The sequence below is a fragment of the Mus musculus genome, chromosome 9 (assembly GCF_000001635.26).
Source record: "Mus musculus strain C57BL/6J chromosome 9, GRCm38.p6 C57BL/6J".
Taxonomy (NCBI): Eukaryota; Metazoa; Chordata; class Mammalia; order Rodentia; family Muridae; genus Mus; species Mus musculus.
The window spans coordinates 119,671,486-119,699,070 of NC_000075.6; the positions used below are offsets into that span (position 1 = coordinate 119,671,486).

Sequence of the window (27,585 nt, forward strand, 5' to 3'; positions counted from 1 at the left end):
CTGTTGGAGCAAATGAGCTGGGTAAAGCCCCTCACCTGGGATCACAGAAACAGTCTTCAGGGCCCTGAGAACTCGGAATGTCCGCAGGCCTGAGATTCCTCGGAGGTCTATCGCTGCACCCACATACCTGTAGAACCGGAGGGCATTTCCTCAGGGAAAGGGCTCCAGGGTGCATGCAGCACACACAACAGGATTTCTAGGGGGAGGGGCCTTGGGAGACCCAGGACAGACATGGTAATTCCAGCAGCATTGCCATCTACAAACATGAATGCCCACTAAACCATCCGCAAGCTTGCTCAGAAAGAGCCATTTCAAGAGGTGAACAGCTGGGTTTCAAACACACAGGCGTGGTGAACCTGCCTCCTCGGACATGGTTTCTTGGGGTAGGAATGAGGCTGAGCCTCTTCTGACCTGCATTGGCCATTTGTTAGCACAGCACTGAGTCTTTGGCTCGTCCCCATGGGCATAGGACAAATCCAATTATGTAGTCCAACACCCAGGCCGTAAGACTCCGCCAGAGGAAGCTGGATTGAGATGAGGAGGTAGCCCAGACTATGAGCATGAACCCCGCCCTCAAATTCTATACCCCAAAGCCTACAGGAACACACAGACCAGCTGCGGGCAACACTCACGCCAGGGTAATGACACTGAAGTCCAGCCAGTTCCAGGGATCTCGAAGATAAGTGAATTCATTTAGACAAAACCCTCTTGCCAGTATCTTTATCAGAGCCTCGAAGGTGTAAACAACAGTGAAGGCATACCTGGGGGGAGGTCAAGAGGGGGGACATTAACTCTGGGACAGAGGGGCCTCAGGAGCGTCCTCTGCCAGCAGTGAGAATGGAATCACCGTGGCTGTTCCTAGGGGACACATACAAAGACCACTGCCAAGGCGGTGGAGGAAAAGGATGAAGAGTCCTGCAAGTGGATAGGGTAGGTGGAGAGAGAGTGAGAGCAAGGCTGGGAGGGGGGAGGGCTTGGGGCTGCGGCAGCTTGTGAAATGGACAGCAGACAATGTCAAGGGAAGGAACGAGTCTCCTCCTATGCCATTGCGAGGCCCCAAACTATGGATGCTGTGGAGGTTAGGCACGGATCTCTGTTACTGTCCTCTTCCTGGTCCCTCCCTACTCTCTTTTCTTTTCTCCCCATGCCGTCCCATCCTGGGACAGCTGTGCTCCTGGCATCTGTTCTGTGGAAGAAGAAAGAACATCTGAGTGCACAGATGCTCTCTTAGCAGGACGGAACGTAACAGAACTGGCTACCCCCAAACAGCCCCTTTGTTCCTCTGGGCCCCTTGTGGGTTTTGATTTGAAGAGCTGAGGTTGGGAGCAAGGTGATGCTTCTGGAATGTTTAGAATCCTTTGACCACCAGTGGTGGTGGTTGTCACACTCTGGATACCATGAGCTCTACCTGAAGGCCTTGCTCAAATAGGTTCCTCTGCTGTCCTCTCAGTGTCTGGTTCAGGAGGTTTAAGGTAGGAATCAAAGATTAGAACTTCTAACATGTTCTCTGCTAATGTGCTGACTGGAGAATCTCTGGCTCTGGAACTCGTGTGCACACATAAATTGCACTTGATTTGGTACTGGGGAGATGGCTTGGGTTGAGTTTGGGTCCTCAGCATACCTGCAAAAAGCCTGTGCTTCTAATCCTAGCACTAGGTAAGTGGAGACAAGAGGATCCCTGGGATTCACTGACTGAATCCATGAGCTCTAGGCTCAGCTAGAGAACCTGACTCAAAAAATAAGGTGGAGAGCAACTGAGAAGAAGCTAGACACCAGCCTCTATCGCACGTGCACATACACCAACCCATACATGCACACAATATGAGAGTGTGTGTGTGCATACACATATACACACAACTAACTAAAACATTAAATTATAAACATGTGCTTTTGTGTGGAAAAATAGGAGAACTCTTGACTAAACATGCATTTAGCTCATTCTTCCCGAGAGCCCCTTCAGAATGATGGAGGATCTTTCCAAGACATAAACCCAGAAGGATTAATACAAGCTTCTCTGAAGAACCCTGAATGGTTCAGAATGTAGAAATGCTCAGGACTACAGAGGGTGGGCTGTGGGAGATAGAGCAGTTAGGGCTGGAAGGCCTGTTCTAGTGTCTGCAGGAAACAGCTGGCCTTCTAGACCAGACTTCACTATACCCTCAGTGGGGAATCAGCCATGACAGAGCTGGACAAGACGCCTATTCTCACGAACCAAACAGGAGGGGAATGACGCAGCCTGAGGCTGTAAGGAGAGTTTCTGCAGAAAGGCAGGCGCCTCCTAGAAGGCAGTCAGACTCACAGCTCATGAAGATCTACCCTGGTCTCTATCATGCTCTAGTTTTGTAGCTCAGGCTCGCCTTGAACTTGTGGCCCTCCAATCTCAGCTTTCTGAGCGCTGGGATCACAGGTGTCCAACACCACAGCCGCATTAGATGCCGCACATTTAGTAAGCCAAGGAGTTTTGTGGATGTGAGGGATGTTTGAAATCAAAACCAAAACATGAGCCAGGCACAGTGGTGCAGTCCTGCAATCCCAGCCCTTGAGAGGATAAAGCGGGAGTCTTGCAGTGGTATATGAACCAGACTGGACTGTGCATGCATATCAGGCCAACCAATGCTGTATGGCAACCCCCTGCCTCAGCAACAGTGCCATCATCGAAATAAATCAAACACACCCAAGGCAACCAAAGAGGGGGTTAAAAGTAAAAGAGAAGCCATGAAATAAAATCTAATGGAAGAGAAAAAAGAACCTGCGATAGATATTTTTAGAGAGTTAAGAGGTGAGATAAACATTTCTGAAAACAAGAATAGAAGTAAAAAAAAAAAAAAGCATTAAAGAACCAAACAGAACTTCTGAAAGTGAGATTGCAAATAAAGTTTTAGAAACCTTGGAAAATAAAACCTGAAGTAAGAATGGATAGAACAGAGAATGGAAATCAGGGAATTTGATTGCTATCGGGTCTGGGAAGAAAGAGACTGGAGGAAAGTATCACAGAGGTTGTTTAAGGAGAAAACTTCCCCAAATTGAAAGACCTAACTTTTTAAAAACGTGGGCAAGCATTCAGGAAAGTAGATGAGACGTTGAAAAGGCCCTCACCACAGCAGGCCTCTGCGAAGTTTCAGATCATTCTGCACAAAGGAAACATGTTGTTAACATGTTTTTGAGAGACTAAGAGAAAAACAGAATGCAACAGGCTACCTGCAAAGGATTGATGTCTTAGTTACTACCTTGTTGCTGTGAAGAGACACCATGGCCAAGGCAACTTACAAGAGAAAATACTTAACTGGGGGCTTGCTTACAGTTTCAGAGAGTGAGTCCATGATCATGGCTGGGATCAGGGAGGCAGGCATGGGGCTGGAGCGCTAGCTGAACTTACATCCTGACTCACTGGCAGGAAGCACCAAGAGAGTGAAGCTGGGCGTGGAGTGGGCTTTTGAACCTCAAAGCCCATCCTCAGTGACAAACCTCCTCCAATAAAGCCTCTGGCTAACTCCCTAAACATGCCACCAACTGGACACCAAACACACTGGCTAACTCCCTAAACATGCCACCAACTGGATACCAAACACACTGGCTAACTCCCTAAACACAGCACTAACTGGACACCAAACACGCTGGCTAACTCCCTAAACACACCACCAACTGGATACCAAACACACTGGATAACTCCCTAAACATGCCACCAACTGGATACCAAACACACTGGATAACTCCCTAAACACACCACCAACTGGACACCAAACACGCTGGCTAACTCCCTAAACACGCCACCAACTGGATACCAAACACACTGGCTAACTCCCTAAACACGCCACCAACTGGAAACCAAACTTTCCAGTGTGGGAGCCTGTGGGAGCCACTCTTATTCAAACCACCACAGTGGACGATAGAAATACCATCAGCTGTTACAGGAGCCACCTGGGCCTGGAAGATTAAAGCCTTTACACCTTTCTCACACAGAATCTGTCAGCTAACTGTCAGAGATGAAGATAAACCCCTAGGCGTGTGCAAACCTACAGTCACTTACTTCCTGCCTATGAAAATCCAGACTGACTGTCCCAGTACAACAAGAATACAATAAACAAAGACCAGGATCCAAGGAACAGAACAGGAAAAACTCCAGGAAAGATCGTTGTCGGAGATCTGTAGGTCAAGCTGAGCTGAGAGACCACGGAGACAGAAGCAATTTCTCAGGGAGGAATGGAAACTGATGGGCCAGCTAATGTATTCAGATGAGCAGAACAGCGAATAGAATCCCTGGAAGAGGCTCTTGGGGACAAATGAGGGATACCTAGATAGAACGCTGAACAAAGGAAGAACTCCTTATACAAACCAGGAGCGTAGAAGCAATGCGGGAGAAGGAATCGGTAGGGCTGGAAAGATGGCTCAGTGGTTAAGAGCATGCACTGACGGCTCTCGCAAAGAGCCTGGGTTCAGTTCCCAGCACCCCTGTCATCTGTAACTCCAGCTTCTGGGGATTTCACACCCCCTTCTGGTCTCCATGGGCACCTGTACTCACACATGCGCTGACCCCATATATATGTAAATAATAAATCTTTTAAAAATTTACAAAGCCGAACAGAGTGAGGAAGAGTTCACCTTAGTGTGCTGAGGGGCAGATGGTGAGGGCTGAGGTGAAGGAAGAGCAAAGAGGAATAAGAGAAAACACAGTTCACACTGGCCTTGGTCCCCATACACCTGCTCTGATCACACAGGGATGCTGTGCTGTCCCTACGTCCTGGCCCCGGGGAAGTTCTCTCTTCCAGGGTCCAGTTCCAGTGCAGCACAGGAAGCCGTTTTAAGTGGCTCCTCTCCGAGAGCTTAGCTTTAGGAATAAACTGTTCTGCATTTTGTTGCCTCCAAGACACCAAGGGTCAGTGTGCATCCACCTATTGCTGCGTTAGAGATTAGGTAAGTATGACCACAGAGGGAAGTCTTGGAGTCACCCGTGTGGACAGCTCCATGGGTAGGAAACTGGCTGAAGTCAGGGAGAAGCAGATGCTACTTTCTGTTTGGGGAAGAAGAAGAGCATCACTAGCCCCAGGGACTCCAATAGTGGGATAAAACAGTGGCAAGGGACTGAATGCTAAGTGACAGACAGTGGGAGACCTGGAGGGCGGGATGGTATTAAGCCACCCCCTACTCCCACCCCCCACTTCCCCACTCCACATCCCCATCCCCCCACCTCTCCATCCCCACCCCCATGCTCCCATCCCTCCCCCCACCCCTCCCTCCCCTTGGGGTGTCAGTTTGGCACTGCAAGCACTTTTACCTGACGAGCCATCTCACTGGCCCCTTAGTATAGTTCTTGAAAGCTTTGTTTGTCAGAATAATACGGCAAGAAAAAAAAAAAAAATCAGAGATGCTATCAGATTCACTGAGCAACAATCTGGGGCAAAAACCCATTTATAGTAAAATACATAGCAATAAACCCAACATAATGTGTGAAGGACTTCTATAATGAAAATCGGAAAAGTGGAAGAAATCAAAGGAGATACTAGAAAGCGGCAAGAACTCCTCCCTCGGTCACGACTTAGCAGAATTAATATTGTGAAATGGTTGTACTGTAGGAAGATAGCCACATAGTCAGCATTTTCCATCAAAATTCCAATGATGTTCCTTCAGAGAAGGAAAAGGCAAATCTTGAATTTGTCACGGAAGCATAAAAGGTCCCACAGAGGCAAAACATCCTGGGGGTGGGGGGTGAGGCTGAAGGAGGAGGCTCTGCTAAACAGAACCAAAGGTAACCTGGCAAGCATCATGGCGATGGACTTCAAATGACACTACAGTAGCAACAACAACAACAACAACAAAAAACAATATAATGTTACACTGGCAGAAGGACAGACAGACACACAGACTCAATTAGAACCCACCAGCAAACCCACACAATTAACACCGTCGTTGGATTTTGACAAAGATACAAGAATTGTCCCCACCCAGCCCCTCTGTGCCTAGATCAACTCAGAATGTATCAGAAGACCACAAGGTAAGACTCAAACATTTGACATTGCTACAGGAAAACGGGGGAGAAAGCTCCAATATACAGACTTAGACAAGGACTGTCCAGAAAGAACTCTACCCACGAGCCGGGCGTGGTGGCGCACACCTTTAATCCCAGCACTTGGGAGGCAGAGGCAGGTGGATTTCTGAGTCCGAGGCTAGCCTGGTCTATAAAGTGAGTTCCAGGACAGCCAGGGCTATACAGAGAAACCCTGTCAGGGAAAAAACAAACAAACAAACAAACAAACAAAAGAAACAAAAAACAAAACTAAAAACTCTACCCACTTGAAAATGAAGGCAAGAAGTGATAGTGGAGTCTCATGAAATCAAAAGGCCTCTGCACAGAGGAGACTGGAGAGAGGCTGAAGGATCGGTGAATCTGAGCCAACTGTAATCTGACAGGATATTAATTTCTAGAATCTATAAAGAACCCAAAAACTTAGATATCACAAAATCAAGTCGTTCAACCAATAAATAGGCCCATCAACTGCACAGACAGGTCTCAAAAGAGGAACCGCAAGTGAGCATGTAAATGTTTGTTTTCCTTAGCCATCAGGGAATACAAACCAAGACTATGCTGAGACTCTGTTTCATCCAAGCCAGTTCACAGCACACAAGAGGTGGCAAGGATTTGGGGGACGGGATCTCTGCACCCTGTTGGTGGGAATGTAAGCAAACACTTTGGAAAACAGTATGGCGGCTCCTCAAAGAGCAAACAGTAAAACTGTCATATAATGTGACTCTACCACTCCCAGGTCTGTAACCCAAACAGTCAGAGAGGCACGTGCCCATCCATGTTTACTGAGGCCCTGTTTGCACTAAGCAATGTCACAGAATCAGCCTAGGTCTTCCTTAACAGCTAAATGAATAAGGCGTGAGCGCGCCTGTGTGTGAATTATGATTGAAATACCTTGTATGCACGTATGAAAATGTCATAGTGAAACCCATTGTTTTGTATTGTTAACACATAGTAATAGAATTTTTGAGAATATTGATGCAAATATAAAAGAATATGATATGAATGTGTATAGAAATGTCTATAATTTGTGTGACCGAATAATTACAATCAAAATTTAATTTTAAAATGAAGGTCAAATCTAAAAGACTAATATTTTTCATGTGGAGAGAGTAACAGTGCTGAAGACCTCCTGAAGAAGTCTGCTCTGGCCAAATGGCTGCTTGAGTGGTCAGTGACATTCTTATTGGATTTGTTCCCCCCCCCCCCCATCTTTTGTGTTTTCTAAATTAGAACATTTTCACTCCAAATTATAGGCTGTTGGGAAGCCTTGATGGGATATTTCCAGCTTTTCAGATCAAACAGACCCAGAAATTATAGAGAAAGTTCTCTCTAAAGACTATGTTCAGAATTTCAGCGAAGGATGCGAACCTGGGTCTTCACTGTGGAGAGCTGGCAGCTCAAAGCCTCATTGGGCAACAGCAGGAGTGGAGGCGTGTCCTCCCCTTGGTGGGTATGGTTGCAGCAGCTGGGTGTGATTTTTTAAATGTATGTCCAAAGTCAGTTTTCTTAGGTAAAGAAAGGAATATTAGGTAATGGGAAATAGTTTCTCTCTCTCTCTCTCTCTCTCTCTCTCTCTCTCTCTCTCTCACTCACGCAGCCCTTGCCTTCCACTTTGTTTTGACAAAGCTATCTCGTCCACCACTGTGTACACCAGGCTATGAACATCCTCTTGTCTCCAGTAGCAACACTGATCTTACAGATGGATACACTATGACGTGAGTTCTGGGGATGCAAACTCAGATCTTTGCATGGCAAGCACTTCACGCATTTACCTAGCCTCTATACGTTTTCATTGTTTTATATAATTATTTGACATAAAGGCCTAGGCTTTTAAAAGTGGGCACCAGGATGAAGATGGTCACTGGGAGAGCCTTATTCTCTGTCATGGTTACTCTTAAGTATTTATCTGCTTCCGTGGGCTTATCCGAGTGTCCTCCACTTGTCTCATGATGGGGTGATCCCTGCAGCCTTCATGGTGGAGTCTGCTCGTCACCTGTATTTAAGTTCTGGCTGCGGGATTTAGGTGTCTATTTTTGTCATTATTATACTTCAGCAAGCCGTCTTCGAAAAGATTATTCATTTTTGTAAACTGGGATATTATGAAAGGCAACAGTAACAGTGACAGATAAAACTGAACAAATGTGACCACTGTCAGGACAGGAGAACCCATTATTCAAGATAATCCGTCCTCAGCTCCTTGCTAGCCAGTGGGAGCTGAATCAGTCCTTGGAGCACGTAAGTAGCTTTTAAGGACACAAATAGTATATGGTGTTAGAGTTCACCTTATACTTTATAATGAAAAACAGTGCATTATAATTCAATCACACTGTTTTCTTTCGAGTCAGCTGATTGACTGAGAGAACAGTGAAAGACTTCAAAGGATCAAAGAGAAGCATCCATGGGATGGGATGAGCTGAAGGGGTCTGCAAAAGCAGATGAGGACTTAGAGCTCCCAGGAGACAGTAGGCAGAGTGTTGGAATGACCCAAAGGGGCAGTCTGTGGACGACTACCAGCCAGCCTCAAGTATAAGAACAGATCATATGGGCTGGTGACATGCATCAGCAGGGAATGGCACTGTCACCAAGGCCAAGGAGCAAAGCTGGATTCTTGTAAACTACATAGTAGATGAAGAGAATCAACTCCTGAACACTGACCTCTGACCTACAAACTCGGTGGGGAGGGGGTAGAGGGAGAGTGGGGCGTGCACATAAATAAAGACTTTTACAGATCGAATAAAATACACACTAGTAAATTGAATCCAGGCCAGGATCAATTGGAACCATTAAAACCAGATGAACAAACGCATTCATCTAACCTATTCTCTTGATAAACATGACAGTACTGATAAATAGGAAAATACTGATTAGACAAAAATCACTCATTCATAACAAAATTTTGTCTTCCTGATTGCTGAGATGGCAGAGACTTGCACCAAGAACTCTAGATATGCCAGACAAATCATGCCGTCTTGAAGATGAGAGTGGATTTCTTTCAGGGTAAGTCTTCCCTGCAATCAACCGCTTTCCAGAAGATCAGTATAACCAGGCTATCAAAGACACCTTCAGTGACTCTGCCAGTCCCAGGGTCTGAGGAGGGTGAGAATATTCCACGAATAGTGTGGCTCCCACCTCTTCCTGATTCCCTTTCTAGCACATTCTTCCTCTTTAGTTTCTTGTTAATGAAAGAAGAGATTATAAATGGACTCCATATGTCTGTCTTGCCCTAACAGACAGGCAAGAAGGGAGGGAGGGAGGGGGGGAAGAGAGAGAGAGAGAGAGAGAGAGAGAGAGAGAGAGAGAGAGAATATTACCCAGCAGATAATAGCACTTTGCTAATGTTTCAGAGACACACAATGGGAAGCTAAGGAACAAGAAACACGGTATCTATCAGATAGATTGTATCAAGGACAAGGCTATTCCATTGGCTTCTGTGTCTTGACTGGCTACAATTTATTTTCTTCCTAAAAAAAAAAACACAATATGATATGTGGGGGCAGATCTATTCCAAGGATATGTATTCTCTTCTCGGGTCCCAGCAGCAAACAGCTAATGGTGTCCAGCTTCCACTGAAGGTCACCAGAGCTACTCTGGCGTTTCCACAAGGCCAAGGACACTCAGCCTTGTCCTGAGCTGGAACCAGACAGAAATAGTTCTGCTCCTTCCCAAAGTGTGTTTATAAAAGAAGTTATGTAAACATTTCAGTTAATATGGAGCCTAATAAAGAATGTTCTCAATAATCATTGGGAATGAAAATTGACACAGCTTTGGAATGCGATTTGGCAACACTGTAAAAATTAATTTTATACTGGCTGAGGGCGTAGCTCTGGCAGAGGGGATGCCTAGCAAGCACACGCCTGAGGTCAATCCTGTGTAAATGGTGGGGAAGAGCACACGTGGAGTCCCCAGCACTCAGGAGTTGCAGGCAGGCCAATCAGACACTCAAGGCTACACAGGGAGTGGGGGTCAAGGCCATTCTGCAATACATGAGACCCAGTCTCAAAGAAAAAAAATTAATTAAATTATATGCCCCTTGGTCCGAGAACAAGGTCTACTTCTAAAAACTCATCTCTCAAGCTTTGTTGCATTAGCTGTACAAAGATATGTGCACAAGACTATTCATCAAAGAATTAACTGTGTCACAAAAATATAAGGACTCTTAGGATGATTAGAGCTTATCATAGAGAATAGTTCGCTTCAGCCTCTCCTGGGTGGAAAGACCCATCCATCCAGCTTCTACAAAACCAATTGCTGCAGAGGGTCTTTAGTGAGATTTCACTGAATCTATAGATAAATTTGGGCAGCACTAACAATTTAATAACAGTAATTTCCTCATCCATTATCACAAGACACATTTAAATTTATATAAGTACTTTAAATTTCTCTCAATAATGATTTTTCATTTTTTCAGTACAGAGGTCCTGGGCATATATTTTGCAGCACCGTTGGAATCGATGCGCCCCACTTTGCTGCTTACCTCTTCTTCTCCCGTTACTGATTTCTGCTCACCTTTCACTTACTTTAACGTTTCTCTTATTCTATTCCAGCCACTCTTTAGCCTCAGCTGATATTAAGATGCCACACTTCTGAACCATAAATCACCTCCTGAGTCCCTGTAGGCTCCGATTAAATTTGTTTTTAATCTTTTTGTCCCCAGCGTTTCTGCAGCTTTAGTTTGTAATTGTCTTTCTTACAAGAGTTCTCTAAGAGTGCTCGAAAGCAGCCAAGTGTAAAGATTCCCTCTCCTCCCCTCCCCAGTTTCCTGCCATTTTCTAATTGTATTGCAGAGTGACAAGAGAACTTGTTGTTTGTTACTGCTGCTTTGTGGAACTTACTGGGTTGGGTTTTGTTTTGGGATGGGCTACCTTGAGGTTAACTTGTACTGTCTTGTGACTTAGATGGTCTGCACTGCATGAACCAGAGGCAACCTAGTCCTGTCCCTTCTTCATCTTTACGGACGTTTTACACAGTATCTGTTATAGGCAAAGAGAACTGCAGCTCTTCCGGCCCTCTAAGGGTTTTCTTTAATCACTCTCACATTTGTGGGTTTGTAAATATTGTCCCCCACATCATTTACCGCAAAGTTCTAACTTGCCCTGTGTTTAGCATTCAGAGTGTTATGTTTTGTTAGGCTCCTGACCTTTGCTGTAAGTTCCATTTTCTCTGGTCATGGCTCCTGCTAGCTTTCTGTCTGTCCTTCCTTCCATGTTTGTCCATCCTTTTGTTCTGTTTGTTTTGAGACAGGGTCTTATGTAGCCCAGGCTGGTCTAGAACTTGCTATGTTGTTCAGGCTGGCCTTGGACTCCTGCTCCCCCTGCCTCTGCTTCCCGAGTGCTGGGGTTGCAGGTGTGTGCTATCAAGCCTGGATTTCCCCCATTCTTTAAACCTCTCTGTATCATTTTTGTGGGGGATGTGGGTGTATGCCCACGTGTGCAGGTGCAACCTGTGTGCACGCGGACATGGAGACCAGAAGTTAACCCTAGCCATCACTCTTTGGGAGGACAGGAATATCCAATCTGTGTTTTAGAGGCAGGGTCTCTCACGGGCCTGGAACTCGCTAGGCTGGCTGGCCAGTGAGCTCCAGAGTCTGCTTGTCTCTGGCTCCCCAGCACTGTGCTGCCACATCTAACTTTTTAATACTGCGGGGAAACACCACCTCACAACGATTAAAACAAAAAGTTTTACATTTATTCTACCTGTTCCCCATACCAACCCTATCTTACACCTGTATGCATAGAGACAGGCAGAGGACCAGCTTGCCAGTGTGTGTTCTCTCTTTTAACTAAGTGGGTTCTGGGATGAAACTCAGGCCTTCGGGCTTAGCACCAAGCGTCCTCCCCACCTAGCCATCTTGCTGGTCCCCAGAATGTCTTTTGGATTTAGGGAAGCAGTGGCCCATGACTGCCTCTCTCCCACATCCTGTCTTCTTCTGCTCTGGGTGTTTCTCTGTTTGTGTCCTGCCAACTTTTCCAGGGACTTTGGAGCTTGCGGCAGGTAAATGCCAGGGTCTCGCGTCTCTTAGTCTGCAGCGTGGCTTGAGGACAGCTGGCCTGCACAGGGGCTTGCTGTTCCTCCACAGGCTTTTGGTCTCCCAACTTGTTTTAACATCTCTGTGCCTGGGTTGCCTTCCCTCTTGCTTTTGTTCTGGTGTTTATTTCTGTTCCTACGCCCACACTGTCGCTGAGCTGGCCTTATGAGAGAGGGTAAAACATATGCATCCTGTCTTCTGTATTTAACCACAGTCCCCAGGTGACTCCCAAATGGCACACTGAGAAGAGAACTGCTCACACTAGAAGTTCCAAATGACAGAAAATCTAAAAGCAATACCATCTCAGCCATATAAAATATGAGCTTTATAATTTATCTAGGCATTATATTCTGGTTTATATTTTGTAGCCCTCATTTATGCACTGCTCATTTATTTTGAATTTTAAAATTTATTATTATTATTATTGTTATTATTATTTTGTTTTGGACAGTCTTACTCTAGCCAAAGCTGATCTGGAACTCTCTACCAAGGTCAAAATTGCCTTGAACTTGTCATGATCCTCCTGCCTCAGCCTCCCAAATGCTGGGATTATAGTCTTATGCCCCTACTTCAGGGTTACAAATTGTTTTTGATTTTTTAAATGCATCTCACAAGGACACACAATGCCCAATAAACAAGTGCAGTATGGACAGTAAAGTCGTCACTGTAGAGTGGAGGCTCTGCTAGTCAGTCTAGTTGTAAGTAAGTGCCATCAGCTGGGTGCCTTGGACAACAGAAATGAAATTCCCTGTGGTTTGGGAGACTGGACAAGGCACTGGCATGGTAAGGGGACGGGAAGGTGCCCTTTGGGCTGTAAGTGGCTGTCTTCTCCTGCATCCTCACAGGGCATGGAGAAAAGGGTTTCTCTTCCTTGCTTAGCAGATAAATTCTATTTGCTACCCTACCCCTAATCCTGGTGACCTCACAGAGAGCCTTAGCCACCTCCTTGAGGGCCCCTATGTAGTAACATAAAGTGTCAAGGTCCCAACTTAAAAATCAGGGGACAGGGTACCATTGTGTGTGACAGCTGTCCATGTCCCAAAATGGGATGGGTCAACACTTTCTGGTCCCCACTGGATTACATGCTCCTCTGTCTCAGGGCTTATTTCGCTTCTATTTTTAACCCTGTTATGCTGTGGTTTGAAAGTGACCAGGTGTGGTTATTGATATGTGCAGCTCCAGCCCTGACTCTAGCACTTGAGAGATGTGTCTTACAGTCTCATAGTACCGGGAGGGACACAAGTTCAAGGCTAACCAAAGGCACATAGCAAGTTCAAAGCCAGCCTGGGCTTCGTGACACCGTCTCAAAATAAAACATATTTTACAGGTTTAATTCATTTCATGTATTTTAGATTACTTGCTACATATTTACTAATCAACTTTTATGTGTGCATGCACGCACACACACACACACACATACACATATGAGTGCATGTGTGTCATAATGTGTGAGTGAGGGTCAGAGGACAACCTATGGAATCACTAGGTGGGTCCCAGAGACTGGCTCTAGTCAGGTTGGGCAGCAGGTATCTTTAACTGTGTTATCTGCTTGCAGTTCATATATTCCCAAGGTGAGTGTTTGGGGGGTAACTGGCACTCGATGAGGTCACGGGGGTGGGGGGCAGGGGGAAGGCCTTTGTGGTGGTTTCCTAAGACAAGACGAAGAAGGCCACCATGTTTACGGTCTCCTTGTGCTGGGATGCTGCAGTTGACCCTCACCAGAGGCCACACGGGGACTGGTGTGGGCCACAGTGACCTTGGATTCCCCACCCCTCCATGACTGTGAGTCAACAAACATGATCCACAGATTCCTACGCCTTGGGCGTTTTCTTACAGCAGGAAGTAGATGAGGCCCCAATCAAAACTGCCTTCCTTGCCTTCAGGCTTTGTATTCATGGAATCATGACTATAGACTCCTGTAGTTTTGGCCAGCATCCTGAGGTTTATCTATATTCATTGTTACAAGTTATCCAACTGATGTTATAACGCACACTTGGTGCACTGAACAGTTATGGGCATTTGAGTTATTGACCGTTTTCATTGTAAGTAATGTCCACAGGTGTCCTCAGATCTGGGTCTTGGTGCCCACGGGGAGTAATTTGGTTGTCTGTGGACACCTGAGTGTAACAGAAGAGCACAGTGTACGGACACCATTCTCTTTACTGATTGGTAGCCACTGCTATCAATCACATCCCAAATCGGTGCTCTGCCCACATCCAGCCCAGCAGCTTCCGGCTCTCCATATCTTCTCAGATACTTGGAATGGTCGCAGCTCAAGCCTTTCTATTACACAATGAATGTCTAGTAATCTTTCACTGTAATTTAACTTTGCCTTCCTTGATTAAAAAGAGAAAGAAAGAAACATTCGGGAGTTAATAGAACATTTGGATTGGGCTGTCATGTTTTTCAAATTTGACTTTTAGAGATGGGTCGTGACTCTGGGTGTGAGCTGGCACAGGTGTCTTCGTTTTCCTGAGAGTTATCTCCTAGGGGTCTCTCAACCTGTGGGCTACAACCCCTCTGGGGGTCAAATGACCCTTTCCCAGGGTCACCTAAGACCATCGGGAAGCACAGATATTTACATTGTGATTCATAACAATATCAAAACTGCAGTTATAAAGTAGCAACAAAAATACCTTTAAGGCTGTTAGGTACTCACCACCACATGAGGAGCTGTGTTCAGTGGTTGCCGCGTTAGGAAGGGTGAGAACCACTGCTCTAGGAGGTAGCAAGATGGCTCAACAGTTATGAGCCCTTGCTCCTCTTAGAGTGAACCTGGGTTCCCAGCACCCATTTCAGGCAGCTCACAACCATCTGTAACTTCAACTTCGGGAGATCCTCTGCCCTCTGCTGGCCTCTGTGGGTACTGCACTAGGGTGCGCATATGCGCAGATCCATATAAATCTTAAACAGTTATCGTCGGGTCGGGTGAAACAAAAATTCTTAGTTTTAGTATACCAAGGTGTACCTGTTTTTTTTTTCTCCTGGTTAGTGTTTCTTATATCATATGTAATAAGACTTTCCCTTCCCTGAGGGCATAAAGACATTCCTCTGGTTTTTGTCTTTGTATTTCACCAAGAAATGGAGAGCTGACTCGGGAGTACAGTGCTGAGTTTCTTACTTGGTTGGATTATTCCTCTAGATCTCCTGATTCTTCACCGCCCTTCACCGCAGACTGACCCTCCCTGTTCTGTGGAGTGACCTTTATCACAGGCCAAATGCCTGCACACACATACGGCTGCTCTGTTTAGAGTCTGGCTAACCTCGCGGCAATCAATGGCTTCGTAGCTCAATTTGACCCCAGTGGGGTGATTTCTTCTTCCTTGCTTTCCTTCCTCAGAAGTGTCTTGACTATAATTTACTCTTTGTATTTCCACATACATTTCAGAGCCAGTGTGCCAAAAAATGCCATAAATGCTTATTGAGACGGCATTGGAAATCTCACTAAATTGATTAGTCATCTGTGCAGTTTCTACAATATTGAGACTTGGAGTCTAACAACATAACATTAGCTCCCTGTTTTGGGGGGTTGTTTCTGTAATTTACTCAATGTTTTGATATCCTTTTTTTTTTCTCCCTAGGAGCTTGATATTTTGAAATGCCAGTATAAAGGATACTTCAAAATTTATTTTATTTCCAGCTTGTGACTGCTACAAACATACATAGCTGATTAATGTATATTAATTCACACAGCTATCTTGATGTATATAGTATTATTAATTCCAGTAGATTTTAAAAATCTATTTTTGTAATTATGTATGTGTGTACATGTGTGTCTGTTATGTGTGTGTGTGTTCACACGCATGTGAGCATGGGTGCCCATGGAGGCCAGAAGAGGGTGTTGGATCCACGGGAGCTGGCCTCTGTGGGCAGCCACACTCACGCGCATGTGTGCGCACACACAGACAGTTGCCAGCTGCCCAGTGTGCGTGTCAGGAACTGAGCTCCAGCCCTGTGGGAGAGGCTCTGCTGAGCCAGCTCTAATGCTAACAGATTCTCTCTAGGTTATGTTGGATATTTTAGGTGCTCTACATACTTTTCTGTAAGGACTTGCCCAGGGCATTGGAGTTGAATGAAATCAGTCCCTTTAGGCATCTGAGTTTTAAAAGACCTTCTTAAAGTTCCAAAGTGGAGTTAAGGTTGATAACCACTAATCTACACTGCCTTGAAGTTTAAAATCATGCATGAACTTGGGGGAAAGGTACAGAGAAGAAACCTGACCATTGCAAAGTCAGAGAGGCAACAGAATTCAGACTTGTCTAAATGAAAGCTGGCAGGGTCTACAGAAAGGAGAAGAAAAGGTTTCCAAGAGGGAGAAGGCACAGGAATGGTGGCAATGTTACTCACTCGAGTTTCTCTGGAAGATCAGTTCGGGTCATGCACACACAGTTGACCAAAATAGTGACAGTGATAAATATGGAGAACCAGCTGTGAGGTCCATGTTAAGGAAGCAAGAGAGAGTTACCGTCGTCCCCTAGTCTCAGATCACCTCGCTGCTGATGGAGACGCTGGCAACTCAGCTAATGTCAGCTTTGTGGTCTTGTCACAAGGTTACTGCTAACACCTGTTGAGCGCCTAGCCCACACCGAGAGCTCTGTCTTTATAATTAGCAGAAGCAGTTGTAACAGCAGTAAGGAGTGTTGGACATCAAACCCAAGGCCTCCCCACTAGGCAAACACTTTACCACTGGGCCAAATCCCTAAACCTTGTCCAAATTATGCCAAATGCCATTAACCCACGGGTAGCTTTTATCATTTACATTTAGGATCTGGGCGAACAGCATGATGAGTCTTAAATAGCCTGCCTGAATTGTGAGGCTTCCTGCGGCCTGGTAACCATAGTAACCAGGTGAAGAGTATTTTTTTTTTTAATGAATATTAGTTTATTTAGATTGTTTTCCTAAGCTGAGATCAACCACATTGAAGCAATGGATTCTGGGTAGGGATGACCAAAGCAGGCTCAGGAAGTGAAATCCTGGCTCTGGGAGGATATCCCAAGGAGAACAGGGTGTTACTGCCCAGAGAGACTCTTAGGAGTGGCTGAGGGATACTCGAAAGGGGAGGGAGGTTTTGAAGGGGAGGAAGGAACACAGGAGTGAATAGACAGAGGCAGGATGAGTCTAAACAGACCTCGCTCAGGCAAACATCCGCCTACGGGGAAGAACAACACTCACCCCTCCGCGTTTCAACTCAAGCAGACACATGAAAACCATTTTGGTTTTCTATAGACACCTGTCTTGTTTTTGTTTTGCAGTTACTCAGGAAAACATCTATAAGAACAGGGAAATTGTCCCAATGACACCACATTTCCCCACTAATATACAATTAAGAGATATGCTCACCTAGTCGGACACTTAACCCAAGGATGAAAATGAAAACTTGCCTCTTTAGTTCTGCGAACAGGTCGTATGATATCCCGGGTCTATGAAGGGCGTTCACAAAAAATGCCACTGGAGTTATAACCTTGAGTGAAATATTATTATTGGAGTGCAGATTCCACACCTTGAAGAATCTTGTTTGGGGCTGTAGCCATCAAACTGGTAAGTCTATCTGCACGTGGGTGGTGAGGAGGGGACCCCTCCATGGAATTCTGACCAGCCGACACTCCCCCAGGTAATTAATCACTCACCGATCTCAAGGCAGAAGGACTAGTCCGTGCTCACTTGGTTGCTGATAGAAATCGTATTTCTAATTAGCTGTTGTTTGCTGATCTCTGTATAATTCAGCTGGGACTCACAGAGGACCCCAGCTGCATTGGGTCATTGTATACATCTTTTTTTAAAGCACAAAGAGCAGTTTTGGTGAGCAGTGTAATTAAAAAAAAATTATTATTCTCTCATGTATCGAATTCCAACAGCAGTTTTTTTCTCCCTCACTGCCCCCCCTCAGTATCTCTCCCCCAGATTCATCCCAGCCCCCCCTCAGAAAATAGCAGGCCTCCCAGAGACATTGATCAACCACTGCCTAATAAGCTACATTGTATCAAGGCTGGATGAAGTAGCCCAGTAGGAGGAGAAGGAGGATTCTTGTTTTGTTTGGTTTGGTTTGGTTTGTTGTTGCTGTTGCGTTTGTTTGTTTGTTTGTTTGTTTGTTTGTTTTTCGAGACAGGGTTTCTCTGTGCAGCCCTGGCTGTCCTGGAACTCACTTTGTAGACCAGGCTGGCCTCGAACTCAGAAATCCGCCTGCCTCTGCCTGCCAAGTGCTGGGATTAAAGGGGTGCGGGAGGAGAATTCTTAAGGAGTGGGATGGAGAAAGTGTGTGTAACATCTTGAATCTCAGTAACACTATTTCTTTAAACATATTTTAAAAACAAGATCTTATGTTTTGTTTTATGTAGAACAATATAATTAATATAGCAAATAGACTATAATAGACTGACTTGGCACAGTTTTAAACAGAAGAACACCTGGAAAGAATTCAGGTTACCAGGCCCTTTGCCTGCGAATGACTTTTTAAAAATTCCTCAAATTGACAAATGTTCCCAGTGACTGGTCACATCTGATCCCAGTGCACCAAAGAATGAAGGAATTTAAAAGAAAACCCAGCTTTCCCACTCATACCTGCTGGAGTCTTTGTGATGCAAAACTGGGTCTTGCTGCTAAAATGTCCAGAAGTTGAATTCAAAGGTATTTTTTAAAAAAAACAAAAAACCAACATTTTGCCAGAGTAGAGATGGCCCGCTGAGAGAATCATTACCTTAATCTGTGTCTGTTCACTTGCTGTCTACTTTCTGGCTGAAGACACTGCCCATGATGTGCTGGAGACTGAACTCTTAACTAGCTGTGTGACCTTGGCGTTTCTGCAATGCTCGGAGTGTTGGTCTCATTATCTGTAGAATAAGGTGCTGCTAATCCTTTCCAAGGCTCTTGTACCTGTGACAGTGTTGACACTTGGAAGGTACTTAGCCACTGGGGGGCCTGAGATTATCATGAAGTATTCTGAAGAATCTAAAATCCCAAGATTCAATTCAGAAAATAGAATTCCTATTGAGTAAGCCATAGAGATACCCACATCGAGAGAAAACGGGCTGCATGCCATCAGCAGGGCCTCGGTGAGTACACAGTGAGTGTGTGGAAGGTTCTGTGCCAGGCTTCTTAGCGCAGGTACTACTGTGCAATTTACCAAGCTGTTCCACAGTGGCTGGGGTTATCTAAGGAAAGAATAAATCCCTTTCTACTAACTGGCACTCGGGTACAGAGGCTGGCTGCCATCTGTCCTGCAATGGAGCAAGGCTGTTCTGAACATGAACTTCCGGGAAACTGGGGCTGCACTTGATGCTGAGAAGTCCCAGTTTGAAAGATGCTTGGAAGCCAAGCCCGAGTCAGCACCGAAGGTGACTTCTAATGCTTCCCAAAGGAGCCAAGGTTACACAGATCAGGGACTGATATGTCTAAGTACTCTTCCTTGTGGCAGGAACCTCGGGCAAACTATATCTTTAACCTGCCGGTAGCTCGTGATACTGCCAGTGCCCTAGATGGATGAGGTTCCCATTGAAAATGACCAGGGCATTGCTTGTAATAGAATGTTCTCTTTGCTGTCTAGGAGGCATTTCTCTGTTGTGTAATGAGCAACCCCCCCCCCCCCCAGCATGGTCAAGGATAGCGTGACAGCTCATGCCTGTGTATCTGGCCAAAGGGCCTTGGCGTCTTCTAACCAGCCATTACCTCATGGGGAAAGCAGGCCGTGCTTGGTGGTATGGCTATGCCTGGGGCATCAGTAAAACTCACGCCAAAAAAAGAGGACATTTGAGTGCTCCCTGTGTGGTACCACCAACCGTGCTTTCAACGTGATGACGTCACTATCTGGGGATTCCACCAGAGGAAGGCTCTGCTGCTGCATTCTAAGAAAGGCGCCAGACACCACAGGCAGAGCATGCGTCCGAAGCAAGGAGAGCAAGCTGTGCAAAGGATACGAGTGGACGGACACTTTGATGGCTGTTCTTCTGATCAGGTTGAAGGGACTGAAGAGCCACAGAGCCCAAGTGGCACTGAATCTGGAAATGGTCCTGCTTTTATCCAACACTATGAATGTCTAGAACAAAGCAGAACACAAGTGGGCTCCGTGAGAAACAAGAATCCCGAGTGGCCTCCTGGTAGAAGCCTGAGCAGGAAGAACCACAGCTCACTGAGCGTCTAGAGGAGGGGCGGAGGCCACATCCTCAGCCCTCCCCACAGGAATGTGGACTCCGTGGCTGACTATGAACCACGGGCAAGCCCACTGAGAGTGCTTCATGGGCAGGCTGCTCACTCAAGGCTCACTCAAGTGCAGCACACCAGGGCAGGATTCTGACTACAGGTGGTTGAGCTCAGTTGCATTCAATCTAGCGTGTGTGCATACACTTGTGTGTGTGTGTGTGTGTGTGTGTGTGTGTGTGTGTGTGTGCACGCGCGCGCTTGTGTGCGTTGATGGGGAAATTCAAATGTCATTCCTCAGGAGCCTTAGACAAACTCTCAGTGGCCTGGAGCTAACTGAGAAGGCTAGGCTGGCCAGACAGTGAGCCCCAGGGGTCCACCTGCCTCTGCTGCCACCTCCTCCTCCTCTTCCTCCCCTTCTCCCTCCCCCTCCCCTGCCCCTCCTCTTCCAGAGTGACATTACAAGTGTGTTCCACTGTTTGTCCCCACATGTTTTTCTAGGGATCAAACTCAGATTCCCACGCTTGTTCCGCAAGTCCTTTACTGACTGAGCCATGTCTGCAGCCCCGGAATTTAATGCCCTTCTGACTGGAGGGCCCTGGTCCTGAGATGTTCCCGTTTCTACTACCTGGGCCTTGGCTCGAAACCATCTCAGTCCCCTCCTCTGTGCATTTAGGAGGGATGGGTTCTTGGGAAGAGAGAGAAGGGGGAAGACATCCCTTGTCCTATCTCTTCTACAACTATATTTGCAATGGCTTGTTCAGTTCTTTCTCGTTCCCAAACATGTACTTACCATGTTTGGCTGCACAGCAGAGGAAACTGTCACCTCATGAGACTATTAACTCTCACTCTTTTGATTAAAAAGAATCATTAAATAATCTAGTTTATTATATTTATTCTTTTGCTTTGCTCATGTGTGTTTATATATATATATATATGATAGAAATTTATATATGTATACCTATGCAACGTATATATTTACCGATCTGTTGTAGTTTGAATATGCTTGATCCAGGGAGTAGAGGAGGTTTGGCCTTGTTGGAGGAAGTTTGTCATTGGGGGCGGGGGCCTTTGAGACCCTCCTCCTAGCTACCTGGAAGCCAGTCTTCTCCTATTTACCTTCAGAACAACACATAGAACTCTCAGCTCCTCCAGTGCCATGCCTGCCTGGACACTGCCATGATGATAATGGGCTGCATCTCAGAACCTGTAAGTTAGCTCTAAATGAATGTTGTCCTTTGTAAGAGTTGCCATGGTCATGGTATCTCTTCACCACAATAGAGCCCTAACTAAGATGGGGGAATTGTCTCAATCATGGTAATTAAGGTGGGAGGACCACAATCCCTGTGGATGGCACTATCCCAGGGCAGATGATCCTGACCGTGTAAGAGGAGAGAAAGAAAACTGAGCACACATATGCTGCATTCGTCGTCCTCAGACTACAGACATGATGTAGCCTGCTCCCTCACACTCCCGTTCCCATGACTTTGCTACCTTGATGGCGTGTAGCCTGGAACAATAAGCTAATAAATCCTTTCTGCCTTAAGTTGCTTAAGTCCAAGTATGTTATGTTATCACAGCATCATGGAAGGAAAGAGTGTCCCCATGCTATATTAGGAATATTACACACACACACACTATATATATACATACATACATACATATATAACTTTAAAACGCAGAAGCACATAGGCACATCTTCCCGTGGCTGCTGTGAATGATGTTGCTCCCTTTGTTATACGTTTACAAGATGATGTAAGTAAGAGACAGGTGATAGTGAACTACTGTTTTAAGATGGTTTGATTTCAGTAGCCCATGGGAGAGTTTGGAAAACTCCAGGGCTCTGAGACTATACTTTAGAGGACCCTGGCTCAAGGCATCCCTTTCAACTTCAAAACCCCTGCTTTTGTTGTTGTTGTTTTGGTTTTTTTGTTTTTGTTTTTTGTTTTTGTTTTTTTCAAGACAAGGTTTCTCTGTATAGCCCTGGCTGTCCTGGAACTCACTCTGTAGACTAGGCTGGCCTCGAACTCAGAAATCCACCTGCCTCTGCCTCCCAAGTGCTGGGATTAAAGGCATGTGCCACCACTGCCCAGCAAAATCCCTGCTCTTGATCTGCAAAGAGAGATAACATCTCTAGAGGCTCTAGGCTGGGTCTCATCCATGGGAACAGCCAACTTTCCAAGCGAGTTCTGCAGCAGCTGTCTGCTTTGGGGATTTGGGTTCAGTTTACCCCATCACAGAGTTCCTAAGATTCAGAGAGAGGTGCACTCCCCCTCTTTTACCTCGGCCTATTCTTTAGTGAACAGCTACTACATTGGGGGCGGGGTCAGGACTTCCTGGGTTGGGTGGGACTGAGGCTCCTTCCGCAAGAGCTGAGTGCAGACATTCTTACCCGGTGTGTGCTGTAGAAAGGATCCAGGTCCTCCAGGGGCTCCCCGACCAGCTCTGCTGGGAGCTCGCCATAGAACCTGGGCAGCTGGTTACAGGCCTTCAAGTCCAACTGAGGCCTGGGCTTCTCACTCTTGTCCTTCTGTCCTCTTTGCTTAGGTCTGCCCTTCTTGGCGGCGCGGTGGGCAGCGATCTGCTTCTCGATCTCTGCCAGCGACTCTGGAGTGAACCGTCTGAAGTTGGTAGTTCCCACGGACCCAAAGGGGAACTCCATCTTCTCATTCTTCTTGGGGAAGGATTTACACTCTTCTGGGAGGAAAATAACCAGAGAGTGGTGACAGCCTGACCACTGCAACCCTCCTGTCCATCACCCCTACTTGATTGACAGAGCAGCCCCCTATCTCTGTCTCCAGCTCCTCAATACCCGCCCCCCCCCCTCCATCCTCTGCAGTCCATCTACAAATCCAGGTAGCACAGGTGTGTCTTTGCTCCATATCCCTGAAGCCATTGCTTCCTCCTTGCTTTGTAAGAAGCTCCATCCCATTCCCCCACAAACTAGCTTTATAAATTTTGACATCTTTCCCTCATTGCAGTGAAAATTTTGCTTTCTTTAAGAAGAAAATCACAGAAATATTATGAGTATGTCTGTTTTAATCCCGGGTGTGGGATATGGAGCTGCTTCAGATTGACCACAGCAGCTGACTATGATTTGCCTCTTGCTCTAGCAGGGGCGAGATTTTGTCGGTTGCAGGTAGTTTCTGCAAGTGTGTGACATTTGGAATTCTGGGGACTCTCAGAGGACATAAATTCTAGAGCCCCTATGGGTAGGTTGCTGATTGTTGGTTGTCATTTGCTACATAGTCATTCGAAAGGAACAATGAAGAAAGAAGAAGAGAAGGAAGAAGAGGAAGGAGAAGAAGGAGGAGGAGAAGGAGGAGGAGGCAGAGAAAAGGGAGAAGGAGAAGGAGAAGGAGAAGGAGAAGGAGAAGGAGAAGGAGAAGGAGAAGGAGAAGGAGAAGGAGAAGGAGAAGGAGAAGGAGAAGAAGAAGAAGAAGAAGAAGAAGAAGAAGAAGAAGAAGAAGAAGAAGAAGAAGAAGAAGATATCCTGACAGCAAAGATTAAACTTGCCCCAAGGAACTGGACACTCCTAATTAGCAGTTAGGGGTTGAAAGAATGGAAAGGGGTGGAGAAGGGTGAAAGGACAAAGAACCCACAAAGCAGCCAAAGACCAGCTATACCTCATCTCTAGGATTGCCCAGCTACAGCCTGTCCCTGGCCTCACCGAAAACTTTGGCTGCTCATCTCTGTCTTAAGCCTCACTCCACCTTCTGACCATGGCCTTTTCTCTATTCCTATTCTTTTCTGTATTTCTCTCTTTCTTTGAACTGCCACTGGGTCCCACTGTCCACAGCAGGAGAGTTCTCTTCACAACATTAGATCAGATTTCCCCACTTAAGTCCCAAGCCCAGGTCAGTCTAGAACAGTTGGATTCAGTTTCCTTTGAACCTAGGCTGCTCTAAGTTGGAGCTGCCAACAAAGATGATCTGTATGGGCTGGGATTCCCTAGTTAGCGGTTCCCTCTAGTGTGAGATTTCAGTGATCAACTCTCTGCTGACTAGTCCCTGTCTCTCCATGGAGACAGCCAAAGGCCATGTTTTCCAGTTGAGGCAGAAAAACAGATCAAAACTCTTTTCACAGTCTACATCACCCTTCCTCTCTGCCAGGGTCAGCCCTTGACTCCCCGCTTCAGCTCTTGTCCCCACCCTATCGTGTCCCCGTTTCTTTTCCTGGCTCCAGCAGTTAGAACTGCTTAACCCTGTTTGTTTGTTTGTTTTAACGTTAACATTTGTTTAGTGAGCCAGTTCAGTTGATAAAGGTACCCACTGTACAAGCCTGGGGACGTACGTTCTATCCCTGAAACCCATTAAGAGCTGAAGGAGAGAAATGACCCCAGAAATTCATCCTCTGATCCACAGACATACACCATGGCATGCATGCCCACACGTATGCATTGTGAAAACACGTGGGGACACACACAAATTAAATTACTAATTTTGAAAACCTTGCTTGGGGCTGGGAAAATAACTCAATGGCTGGAGGCACTTACTGTGCAAATATGGAGGCCATAATTTAATTCCTGAAATCCACATAGAGGTAGAAGAAAAGAACAGACTCCACACAGTTGTCCTCTGACCTCTACACATGTGCGTGTGCATGTGAGTGCATGCAGGCACATGCACACAAATATTAAGTAAACACTATGTTAATGATTGTCTGATGCACAGCCCATGCTGACCCTGCCTCCTCTCCAAGCTCGTTCTCCACTGAGTTTCACAGAGGACGTGTTCCCCCTGATGGTCTCCAACCACTCCGACATCCTTGCAGCATGACCTTTGCCCTCACCTCACTGAAATGCATGCTGCCATGGACACCAGAGACCTTTTGGTGGCTGACTCAGGGGACTGTCCTTGTTGCCTTCTTGGTGATCTTACTGGCTGTCTTAGCCACCTGCTGCTTGAAATACTCTCTTGTCCTGGTTGCTGGGACACCTCTTGGGTTCTCTCCCTAGATCTGTCTGCTCCTTCTCCATCCCCACTTCTTCAGCTTTGCCTGGAAATCGCTATCAGCCTTGGGGTTCTCCCTTATCTGTGGTATTTTGAAGAGTAACAGCATCTGCATCACTGGTAACGGCTGACATTTATGGAGACCCCATTATGTCCCAGAGTGTGGGTTAAGCAATCTGAGCACATTGTCATAAAGCCATCAGTGGGCCCTCTCGGGTATTAGCCTCAGCGTACAGATGGAAGAGAGGAACAGAGAGGCAACCTCAGACTTTCCAAGATGACATTGCTAATGTGGTGGGACTCAGATGCAGGAAGTAGCTCACCCCTTCCTCCAGGTCAAGTCTCATTTCTCTACAGTGAGTATTCACTGAGTCTCTGCCCCAGGTCTCACTTCTGTAGGGCCTAGGACCTCATCTGGCAACTCCTCAAGGGTGTCTGATGGGCACCTTAAACCTAGCCTGCCTCAAACTGAGCCCGTTATCATCTGCCACTCTTTCTAATCTTGACCATCTTTTATGACTCTCTGGCTCTATGAATGGCCCCCAAGTAGCCTATTCCTGTGCGTGTCCACAACTCAGGTCCTATCTGTCTAATTCACAACTATAATTGCATGCACCTCCTGTCTGTGCCTTCTCTCTAATGCTGTAGGCACCAGCCATACCCTAGGTAGCTTTTTCTTGAACTTCATTCATTGCAAGTGTGTTTCTTGTGCCTGCAGTTAGTCTGCCCTCAGATAGTCCTTTCTCAGCCCTGAACTCTTCACTATGAAGCACGCTCCTTGTCCCTATACAAAGACCACACTCAGTTCCCATTACGTGCTTCTATAACCTTCTCGTTTTCTCCATAAACCTATGGCCTAGAATTGCTCTTGAGTTTTCAGATCCACTACTAGAGAATAAGTAGAGAGGCCATGATATGCAATCGTTCTAGACCCCCTAGAAAGCTTGATGTTTAGAATCTATCACTAATAGATATATGTCAAACAAATAGCAGAAATAATAAAAATGAACACATCTTGCTTAGAAAAGTAGAACCAACCATCAGAGTCCATAGAACCAAAGAAATGGACAAATTTAGTGACTTTTAGTAAGGTAGTTAGTGTGCCTCAAAGTCAAGCAGGTGGTAGAAGGGAGAGGGGAGGGGGGAGAGGAGGAGAGGGGGAGGGGGAGAGGGGAAGGGGGAGAGGGGGAGGGGGAAAGGGGGAGAGGGGGAGGGGGGAGGGGTGAGCTTCATTTAGTGAGACCCTGGTTGCTTCCACCATACTCAGAGACAGCTCTTAGTTCAGTGGCCCTGTGATGGAGACCCTGCTTGCTGACCCTGTCTGGAGCCAGAGCCCATATTCAGTACTAACTTGAGGAATAGCCTATTTGTTTTTGCTAACCCTCCAGTGCTGTTCTGGGGAGAGACTTTCCTGTACACCCATCTTGGTTAGCTTGACACAGTCCTAGTGTCATCTTAGAGGAAAGCCTCCATTGTCTAGATCAGATTGATCTGTGCATATGTCTCTGAGTGACTGTCTTGATTGTTTATTGATGGAGAAGGACCCAGCCCACTGTGGGCAGCACCATCCCAGCAGGTGATCCTGAACTTTATAAGAAAGCTGCTGAGTATAAGGCACCTGAGAGTCAGCTAGCATGCAGCATCCTCTGTGGAGCATCCTGCTAGACTTCTTTGGCTGTAAAATGAGTTCCTTGGTCAGAGATAATAGTGTGTGGAATAGTTAGCATCTTTAAGGCCCTGCCTTGATTTTCCCTAATGATGGACAGTGACCTGGGATTGTAAGCCAAATAAACCCTTTTCCGCCCAGAGTTGATCTTAGTCGTGGTATTTTATCATCGCATCTCCCTGTCTTCCTTAATGCCTCTGTCACTTCTGGGACCTTCTCTGCCTCCCGCTCTCTCTTTCTGCCCTTGTACTTGGTTTCTCTTGATTGACAGGTAAGTGTGCCTGCCTCTACTCCATGCAGAATCAGACTTTTCTGCGTGTCATGCCACTTTCCTGTGTTCCTATCAACCCACAGTGGCCATTCTCATGTGGGCATCCCCACACCAAGACCTTTCCTCTCATCTCTAGACTTGTCACCCAAACGTCTCTGAACGTACCAGCTTGAGTGCTTGGCACTTGGATAACTTTGGGTCTCCTGACATTAACACCTTCCCTCCACAAAACCCAGTATCTTTCTAAGATGAAAATTCAGATGCCTCTTTGTGCCCCTTTATTCCCCAAACCTTTCTTCTTTGTGCCAGGCACTAGTTTAGACTCTGAGATACAGCAACAAATGAGATATGGCTCTATAGCTTGGGAACCTTATTTGGCCAGTGTCATAGACTTTAACTCCTAAGAGGACAAAAAGGCTGATTTATGGTGACACTGTGACTAGAACCTGTCCAAAGCACAGTCTAGTGTCACAGACCTTTCCCCTGCATCCTACACTTGGTATAATCAATCAATCACT

At 46.2% G+C, this 27,585-nt stretch overlaps 1 protein-coding gene across 5 annotated transcripts in view; it reads right to left on the reverse strand.

The window, feature by feature from the left end:
- The window catches only part of Scn10a (sodium channel, voltage-gated, type X, alpha), a 110,867-nt gene that overhangs the window by 63,030 nt on the left and 20,252 nt on the right, over positions 1-27,585 (reverse strand). For all 5 annotated transcript variants that reach the window (NM_009134.3, NM_001205321.1, XM_017313223.1 and 2 more), the window contains exons 2-6: positions 22,571-22,875; positions 19,959-20,077; positions 16,395-16,475; positions 633-761; positions 36-127 (exon numbers count right to left, since the gene is read on the reverse strand). In NM_009134.3, coding sequence (NP_033160.2) covers positions 36-127; positions 633-761; positions 16,395-16,475; positions 19,959-20,077; positions 22,571-22,840 — 691 coding nt within the window. In that variant the 5' untranslated portion in view covers positions 22,841-22,875. The remainder of the gene's footprint in view (positions 1-35; positions 128-632; positions 762-16,394; positions 16,476-19,958; positions 20,078-22,570; positions 22,876-27,585) is intronic.